The following is a 10,207-nucleotide window of genomic DNA, read 5'->3' on the forward strand; positions in this document are numbered from 1 at the left end:
ATGTATGAATGAATTAATTATTGATGGAAGATGATGCTTTTCTGTTTTATTTTATTCATCTTTTTTTTTGGGCTGGTGTTCAATTCAACCTGATGACGTTTGAGGTGCTATGTGGCGGTGCTGAGCCCCAGCCCAATTTAATCCCTGATCACCCGATTTGACTGTTATCAGTCTATTGAATATGAGTTATCATCACACATCTGCCCCAGATATATTCTGTTATACTCGGATTTCAAATCGGGCGCCCTGAAATCAAAGGGCAGCAACACCTCCGTAAAATGGCACCACCATGAAATGTCCACTGACAGCAATAACTTATTCTTACTTTTCAAAGGACAGGAAAATCAAAGTATGATGCACATAGTATTTCAAAAGGTACTTAACATAGGATCTGATGTAAGACTCTCATGTGCAGGTTAGGTTATTTGAAGACTCTAGATTGTCACAGACAGGAGGTATCATAGGTGTCTGAATGAATGGTGACTTTGTGTGTTATTCCTGCAATGGACCGGTGACCTGTCCAGGTTGCCTTCTGCTGAAATTCACTGAGTAGGAATGTATGGAGAGTATAACTTTCCTGCAGGGGAGAGTGTGTGAGTGTTGGCCAGGCGGAGAAGGATCAGTGTTGTTCTTGTCCTATGGACTTAAGTTTATGCAAATCATTACTCGCATGGTACAGTCTAGTAGGTCTGTACTAGGCAATTTAGTCAAATAAACTATTTTTGCAGTTTTATGTGCTCAAGCATGATATGGGCCGTTGTAGATTTCTTAACAGCAGCCAAACGCGTTTTAAGTGCCCCCAGACACAAGTCCACTTAGACAAACATTAAAGTACTCGACCAACTCGATGTTGGCAAAAGCAACACGTATCAGGGTTAACCAGTGCCAGTCTTTGTAAAGTCTTCTTACCATATGATGAATTTGAGGACCCCCCTTGAAAACGAGGTGGTACATCTCAAGGGGTTATTCCTAATAAGGAATTTCAAATAATACTATGGTCTTTTGCCTGGTACTGCTCTTTAACAGAAAATATGCAACATGCAAATATATGTTGCTAAATGTACGAAATTATCACCCCCGCGTAATCTTTGGGGAAAATGCGTGCAAAATTAAGTCACATCTGCTCACATCGTTCATATATTCTTTTCATCAAGAACTCTTAAGACATGCAAAGTACGAAACTTAGGATTCACTAGATGTTGTCAGAGAGACTCACCTCATGTCTACACAACGGAGCGATTCATGAAGCTGCAAAATGTCACGCTTTCACTTCAGTGACGCCGCTAACATCTACCGTAATGACTCACGTAGGAGGGAACAACCGTTTCTGTCTAATATGTGGCGTACATTTGCCGGTCCTATTTAAAGTTACGCCCGACTCCTAAACTATCCCGCCGGCTCTCATTACGACAGAATTATCGAATACCTCACCGGGGAGAAAAAAAAGAATTGTAAATTATCTCTGGATTTTTAATGACCGTGACACGCAGTCCGCTTTAGTCCTGGCAACTTTATGTTCTTCCCCGGTAGCTACAGATCATTTTTCTTGTTTTTGCATTAACAAAATTCAGGACGCAGCACAATACGTGACTACGCGGTGCAGTTTCTTTTATCGCCAGCTATCCACAGCTTCCTTCCGTTTTTCCTCTGACCTACTGCATCGTGACCCTTTAAAGAAACAAGATCCTTTCCCTTTACAAACACAATGCAGTCTCCATAGTAGATCAATACAAATGCATGTCAACATGTTTGTATAAAAACGTAAATATATAAAAAATTAAATAAATGTAAAATATTATTTCTTTGTTGCTCTGGGATAGTTCCTGATTCCAAGTCGCAACACCCTCCTTTACTAAAAAAAATAAAATAAAATGTTGCCATAACATTTTCTTTTTACTCACCAACATAAATAAACTTTCGACATACAATAAAACAAATAACATCACATCACAAGAGGAGGTGAATGCTTGTATACAACTCAACTCAACTCAACTCAAAACTTTATTGTAGACTCAGAGTCCATAACACACAAAGACAAGGTAAAAAAATAAAAAAAATAAAATAAAGGCATAAACGATAAGAACCACTGGTAAAGGATAAACCCTAGACAATACATAGAGTAAACAAATAAAATAAAATAAAAGGAAAAAAATCAGTGTCTTACAAGGAGGCAGCTATACCAATAGTCCCACTGCCGGGATTGGTAGCGAGTGGCACCAAATCTTATATTTGTTAAACTCATGGTGATTACATTATCAGAGTCCTTGAGCTAGCAAATAAATGTATACATGAGATTTCTTAGAACACTCTGAAAAGTACTAACTCCTACAGCCACAAACATTTCACTTGCACTACACCATCTTGGTCTTTTTAGTAGTATTCTCATAGCATCATTATAAGATACTCAAAGTCTCTGTAAGCTTGCCTTTTTCTCTCTTTTTTTTGTATTTTGACCACCGGTGTGCAGTATAAAGTGGCGTACAATATGCTCTGAAAAGAGACATCTTCACACTAACTGAACACATACCAAACTGCACGAGACAGTGTTTGCTTGCTTGCAGTTTCGTTTCACAGACTGCATTAGCATTGTCTTTTATTCAAGCTACAATGGCATTAATACAAACATATACTACTACTACTACTACTACTTTCGGCTGCTCCCGTTAGGGGTCGCCACAGCGGATCATCCGACGAAAATAGGTAGACCAAAGAGGAGGTTTATGGATGTGGTGAGGGAAGACATGCAGATGGCTGATGTGACAGAGGAAGACGCAGAAGACAGGGAGAAATGGAAACGGATGATCCACTGTGGCGACCTCTAATGGGAACAGCCGAAAGTAGTAGTAGTAACCATCCATTATCTTGACCACTTATCCTGCTCTCAGGGTCACGGGGATGCTGGAGCCTATTTCAGCAGTCAATGGGCGGCAGGTAGGGAGATACCCTGGACAGGCCGCCAGGCCCACACACACACACACACACACACACACACACACACACACACACACACACACACACACACACACACACACACACACACACACACACACACACACACACACACACACACACTCATTCATTCCTAGGGACAATTTAGTATGGCCAATTCACTTGACCTACATGTCTTTGGACTGTGGGAGGAAACCGGAGCCCCGGACGAAACCCATGCAGACATGGGGAGAACATGCAAACTCCACACAGAGGACGATCCGGGATAACCCACCAAGGTTGGACTACCCCTGGGGCTCAAACCCAGGAGCTTCTTGCTGTGAGGCGACCACGCTAACCACTGCGCCACCGTGCTGCCATCAATAAATCATTATTCCTTTAAAACTGGTGTCGGTGTCTTATTATGTTTTCCATCTCAGTAGACACTTGCACATTTTACTGTATTAAATCACCTCAAAACTAAGCATAGAATTGAATTGTAACCAATATAAACTCTAAGATACTACTGTGCTGTAACTTGTAAATCTACTTTCGGCTGCTCCCATTAGAGGTCACCACAATGGATCATCCATTTCCATTTCTTCCTGTCTTCTGCATCTTCCTTTGTCACACCAGCCACCTGCATGTCCTCTCTCACCACATCCATAAATCTCCTCTTTGGCCTTCCTCTTTTCCTCTTCCCTGGCAGCTCCATGTTCAGCATCCTTCTCCCAATATACCCGGCACCTCTCCTCCACACATGTCCAAGCCATCTCAATCTTGCCTCTCTTGCTTTGTCTCTAAATCATCCAACTTGAGCAGTCCCTCTAAATAGCTTAACTATTTTAATGCACTTTACAGTGACTCATTTCTACCAGTATATGAACTGTGTATTAGGAATCAGAGGATACTGGTTCCAGAGAACTGGTTCCAGAGGACTGGGTCCAGAGGACTGGGTCATTTCTTGTCAAGGGAGGTCTTCTCGGCTTTGCCTCTCCATCATCCACACTGCATACCCTCAAGTTCACTGGCTGGAATGCAGTGGTGGACAAAGTATACAACCCCTTTACTTGAGTCAATGTACAGATACTCCTGGTCAAATATTACTCAACTACAAGTAAAAGTTGCTCAGTCAAAATTTTACTTGAGTTAAAGTACTGGAGTACTTACTTTTAAAAATACTTAAATATTCAAAAGTACGTTTTCTTTTTAATATCAACACGTTGCTTTATTGTTTTCACAATGCATACAGAACCTAGTAACTCTCTGAAATCACTTAATAAATAAATGCACTGGCTTGCTTGTACAATCACTCGGCCACACAAAGTCTTAGAAAAATCTATAAGAGCTTCAGCATAGATATTTTCCACCATATTTAACACCTCTCTAAGCCAATGTACAGTCCCACAGTGCTTTAAACGCTCTACCATCAATCCTGTGCCAAAGTCCTCAAAGATCACCTGCCTTAATGACTTCAGACCAGTTGCCCTAACATCTGTGGCCATGAAAGCATTTAAGCACATCATTCTGTCACACTTGACATCTTGCACCTGCCCAATGATGGACCCATATCAAATTTGCCTATCAAGCCAACCGGTCTGTTGAGGATGCAGTCAGCATAGCCCTCCACCATGCCCTGCAACACCTGGAATCACCTTCGCAGGCATCCTGTTAATAGACTTTAGTTCTGCTTCCAACTCCATCAACCGACTCAAACTCTTTACCATACTCTTTGATATGAACAGTGACCCAACCGTATGCCACTGGATTTGGAGCTTCCTGTGGAATAGGCCACAGAGGGTGAAAGTTAATAACCTAACCTCACACCCTCTTACCCTCAGTGCAGGTGCTCCTCGGGGCTATGTTCTCTCCCGCTGGCTCTTCTCACTTTACACCACCCACTTTACATCCACAGATAGCTCTGTGAAAATAATAAAATACGCAAACGAAACAACCATTGTAGGCCTCATCTCCAACAATGATGAAACCCAGTACCGCACTGCAGTAGACCAATCTGCCACTTGGTTTGCAAACAACAACCTTCTGCTTAATACAGCCAAAACCCAAGAACTCGTTATTGAACTCCGATGCACACCGGATCCTAAAACACCCATAAAAATGAACGGAGACCCCATCACCACCGCTGACTCTTAAATTCCTTGGAACGTACATCAGCAATAACCTGAAGTGGAAAATTAACACAGAACACATCATTGCAAAAGCCCAACAAAGACTTTATTATCTTAGGCAGCTTAAAAATACCAGATCAAACATCAACTGCTCGTTCTGTTTTACTCAGCCATTATCAAATCCATCATATCATCTTCTATTACAGTATGGTATGGTGGCACGGACAGTCAAACATGGAAAATACTGCAGCGGATTGTCAACAAGGCATCCAAAATCATAGGCAACCCACTCCCCTCAGTTGAATCTCTACATACTAACTGGACTGTAAAGTGAGCAAAGAAGATCCTCTCCGACCCCTCACATCCTGCTCATCACCTCTTCCAGCTCCTTCCCTCAGGGAGGATCTACATGTCACTGTCCACTAAGACTAAATGCTTCACAGTTTTTCCCCCCTAGCCATCTGGACTCTGAATTCCTCCTTATAGTCCCCTCCTCACACACCATTGGCATAAATACCACCATTCACCTAATTGTTATGCGTGATATGTTTATTTATGTTATTGTGTAACTCCATTGTTTGTGATAATATGTGGCGTGTCTGTTGTTGTCCATATATGTATTGGGCTGCAGAGTTTGTGTACCAAAAACAAATTCCACCAGCCTTGGAGGAGGAGGTGTAGAACCTGTTTTGAGGGTCAGGAGCATTGCTGGGGTGAGGATGAGAGGTGATTCCAGATCCGATGACACTGGGAAGAGAGGTCTTGCATTCATGACCGCCGCCACCTCAGTCGTGAGTGTTATGAGAACTTCATGACACTCAGGTCTTTTTCTGTTCAAGCAGCATGTAGTCCAGAATACAACGGGCAATGCCGATCATACGTTCCCACACGCCACCCATGTGAGACGCGTGAGGAGGATTAAACACCTAGGCACAACTCTGTGTGCTCAGGTACTTCTCCACAATATTGAAGCTCTGACTTGTCTTGTCCATGTCCAGCTCTCGGGAGGCGCCAACAAATTTCGTGCCACAGTCAGATCGTATTTGTTTTGCAGGGCACCTGATTGTGAAGAACCTTCTTAAGGCGTTGATGAAGCTGCTGGCGCTCATTGCCGCGATCACTTCGATATGCACTGCCCTTGAAGACATGCACGAAAACATCATGGCCCATCATTTAGAGTTGGAGTGTCCTCCTCTTGTGCGGCACGAGACGATATCCCACGGCCCAAAGACATCGACACCTACGTAGGTGAAGGGAGGCGCCACTTGCAGTAATTCGGCTGGTAAATCCCCCATTTGCTGATATTCTGTCTTTTCCCGTAACTTCCTACAGATCGAAAAGCAGGCTGCTGGTACATCGCTTTGTGCCTACCAGCCAGAATCCAGCGGCTCGAACAGCGCCTTTGGTGAGGTGTCTTCCCTGATGTTTCATGGCTTCATGATGGTGACGCACCAGCAGGGCTGCCAGATGATGCCGGCCAGGGATGATGATGGGGTGAGTCTCGTCCGTGCTCACACTTCACTGTCCTATGCGACCTCCTACTCTCAGAAGTCCGTCACGGTCTATGCCAGGGCACAACTTCCACAAGCTGCTAGAGGATGGGATGTTGAGTCCCGAAGACACACACTTGAGCTCTTCTGCATAGCAGTCGTTCTGGATACTCTTCACAATGCACAATTTGGCCTTCGTCAGCTCTTCCTCTGTAGGGTGACGGATGTGCCATCTCTGACACTTGTCTTGGACGGAGCGGGAGAAAGATCGAGCTACGTTAATCAGGTGTGCCACTGTTGTGATGAGGGTGGTGAACTCAGAGAAGCGTTCAAAGCATTGACGGTGTACCACATTCCTGGTAACATGTGTGAGATGTGTCGTCACTTAGGAACATACCTCAGAGTCGGAAGCAGGGTCGATGAGGTTGTAAGTCTCTTGAGGTTCAGATGGATGCAAGGATGCATTCTGTAGAAAGGCTGGTCCTGTGAACTATATTGTGCGGCTTAGGAGAGCTGGTGGCATGGATCTTGAGCCAATGTCAGCTGGGTTCAGGTCGGTATGGATATACTTCCACTGGCCAGAACATGGTGATTGACAGATACGCTGAACCCTATTATGCACGTAGACACAGAACCTCCTTGACCGGTTGTGGATGTATCCTAGTATGACTTTGCTGTCCATGTAGTATGTGATGTTGTCGAATGTCACGTCCATCTCTGTGACTATCATCTCAGTGATCTCCACTGCAAGGACGGCCATGCACAGTTCCAGTCTTGGGAATGTTAGGTAAGGTTGGGTAGCCAGCTTCGTATTTCCAAAGACAAAGCCGACTGCAGTTTGTTTAGCATGGTTCGTCCCCTTAATGTAGGTTACAGCTGTGATCGCTTTCACTGATGCGTTTGTGAAGACATAAAGTTATCTTCTTTGTGCGCCTGTGGTTGAGAAGGATGTGTAGGAGCGTGGTATCTGGAGTTCCTGTAAGTCGTGGAGTGACTCTTGCCATCTGGTCCACTCAGTCTCCATGTCTTTGGGGAGTGGCGAGTCCCAATCCTCTGCTTGTGTGGTGAGCTCTCTGAGTATCAGCCTTCCTTGAACAGAGACGGGTGCAAGGAACCCTAGGGGGTCGTACAGGCCATTTACTGTGGACAACACCCCTCTATGAGTAAAAGGCTTCTGGCTGTCTGTAATCTGGAACGTGAAGGTGTCTGTGCGCATATTCCAGGACAATCCAAGACTACGTTGGACGGGCAGGTCATCGACGAAGAGGTCCAAGTCTTCAACATCCTTGCTGTGGTCCTCAGGTGGGACTGCACCAATGACAGCAGGTCGATTTGATGCAATTTTGTGTAGCCCGAGGTTGGAAGCTGCAAGCATCTTCTGTGCTCTCCCAAGAACACTGATGGACTCTTCATCAGTGTTGAAGGACTTTAGAGCGTCATCCACGTAGAACTTGTGGTCGATGAGTTCTTTTGCATCACTGCCGTAGTCTGCCTCTGCTTCTTTAGCTGCTCTTTGTAAACCGTACATAGCCACAGCAGAGGAGGGACTGTTGCCAAAGCGGTGGACCCGCATCCTGTAGTCCACGACATCAGAGGTAAGGTCATTGTTCCTAAACCATAGGAAGCGGAGTAAGTCCCTGTGGTCTTCCTTCACCACGAAGCAGTGGAACATGGGTTCGATGTCAGCGGTGATGGCCACCCACTCCTTCCTGAACCTCATGAGTACACCTAGCAGGCTGTTGTTAAGGTCAGGGCCTTTGAGCAGGACATCGTTGAGTGACACTCCTTCACATGGCGCACTGGAGTCGAAGTCCACACGGATCTTGTTTGGCTTTTTGGGATGGTACACGCCAAACAGGGGCAGGTACCAGCACTCTTGTCCACATTGCAGGGGCGGTGCAACCTCTGCATGTTCTCTGCTGAACATGTTCTCCATGACCTCCAGTAAGTGGGTCTTCATCTGTGGTCATTTTTCCAGTGTGCGCCAGAGTGAGACAAGATGGTTGTGTGCTTGTTTCCTATTGTTAGGCAGCCATTGTCTTGGCGATCAGAAAGGTAGGGGCCCAACCCAGCTGTTGGAGCTGTCCTGATGGAACTCAGCCTCCATGATCTGAAGAAATCTCATGTCCTCCAATGATGGTGCAAGTCTGTGGTTATCGGCAGTACGTGTAAAGATGGTTTGTCCCAGGCTGTCTCCACCATGCGTTTTGAGCTTGTATTTGGAGGTTAGTGCTGGTCGGTATTGATGCTTAGGTGGTTGACTGAACATCTCCTTCACTTTAATTTGGCTGCTGCACGGTTGTAGATGGCTTGCATGACCGTTCTCTAAGATGGATGTTTTGTAGCTACTCACCTGTAGTGGTCTGTGGGCACCGCTGAGGCATACATCACCCATGAAGACCCATCCTAGGTCCAGCCTTTGAGCGAACGGTGCATTGTCTGGACCACTGATCTGGTCACGGACTTTGTGTACCCTCAAGATATCTCTGCCCAGCAGGAGGAGTATGTTGGCATCAGATCGAGGGGTGGTATTCTGTCAGCGATGCATTTCAGGTGAGTGTGATGGCAGGTTGCGTCTGGGGTAGGTATCTCAGAGCGGTTATTAGGGAGTTGGTTGCACACGAGGAGTGTAGGCAGAGGAAAGCTCAGATTCTTGTCTACTGACTCCACAGTGTAACCACCGGCTCTTCTCCCCGTAGTCTCTTTAAGTCCAGCACATGTTTTCAGCGTGTATGGGTAGGAGCACCCTGAAACTTTGAAGAGGTTGAAGAACTCTGACCGTGCAAGGGAGCGGTGGCTCTGCTCATCGAGTACTGCGTACATTCTCGTGGATTTCTCTCTGTGTCCAGTTGGGTACATGATGACGAGGCATATCTTGGCGCATGCTTCCACGCTAAGTCCTTCGCCACACCCTTGTGTGCAACTTGAAGTGACCTCTTGGTCATCTGCTTTATCTCCCTCCCTGCAGTATTCTGAAGCGGGCGGGAACAGCTTAGATTCCAGGTAGCTGGTCCTGGGTGGAGCGCTGTCACATGGCTGATGCTCTCACATGGCCGATGCTCTCACATTCCATGCATTTGACATCAGCTGAGCAGTTCCTGGTGAGGTGCTCAGTGGAGGAACAACATCGGAAGGAGATAGTGTTCCTTTAGGGGCTGTTTGCGTTCTTCCAAGCTCTTTTCCCAAAAGCCTCTACGTTTCTTCAGAGGATGAGGTTTGATATGTATGGGGCAGCGTTTGTTTGGGTCTGCTGATTCTTTATCTCCTCTAGTCTCAGATTTGTCTGTTGAAGAAACTTGTGTCTTATGAACATACACAGGCGCCTTCACAGACTTCTCCCACTTGTTCTTTCCCACTGTTGAAGCTTGCGCGAAGAGGTTAAAGCTGGGGTCTGTTCAAGCCTTTGCCTCCATGAGGATGAGGTCTACAAACACGGAAAAGGGTGGTAAACTGACGTGATGTTCGCGCTTGTATCTTGACCCAAAGGATATCGACTTCTCCTGTATGTTGTGTGGGAGTTTCTCAACGATTGGATTAACCCCTCTAGAGGTGTCCATGTACGACAGGCCTGGGAGGTTGCCATCTTGCTTAGCGGCTTCCACCTCTGACAGCAGGTCTGCTAGATCCCGGAGTCTCCGTGGATCTTTCATTGTGACTTTG

General features: G+C 45.7%; 1 protein-coding gene across 1 annotated transcript in view; it reads right to left on the reverse strand.

Moving 5' to 3' along the window:
- The window catches only part of arsh (arylsulfatase H), a 62,329-nt gene extending 61,093 nt beyond the window's left edge, over window positions 1-1,236 (reverse strand). The window contains exon 1 of the mRNA XM_056289602.1: window positions 1,217-1,236. Within this exon, the coding sequence (XP_056145577.1) occupies window positions 1,217-1,221 (5 nt within the window). The 5' untranslated portion in view covers window positions 1,222-1,236. The remainder of the gene's footprint in view (window positions 1-1,216) is intronic.
- Between the last annotated feature and the right edge of the window lie 8,971 nt (window positions 1,237-10,207).

Source organism: Lampris incognitus, chromosome 11 (assembly GCF_029633865.1).
Source record: "Lampris incognitus isolate fLamInc1 chromosome 11, fLamInc1.hap2, whole genome shotgun sequence".
Taxonomy (NCBI): Eukaryota; Metazoa; Chordata; class Actinopteri; order Lampriformes; family Lampridae; genus Lampris; species Lampris incognitus.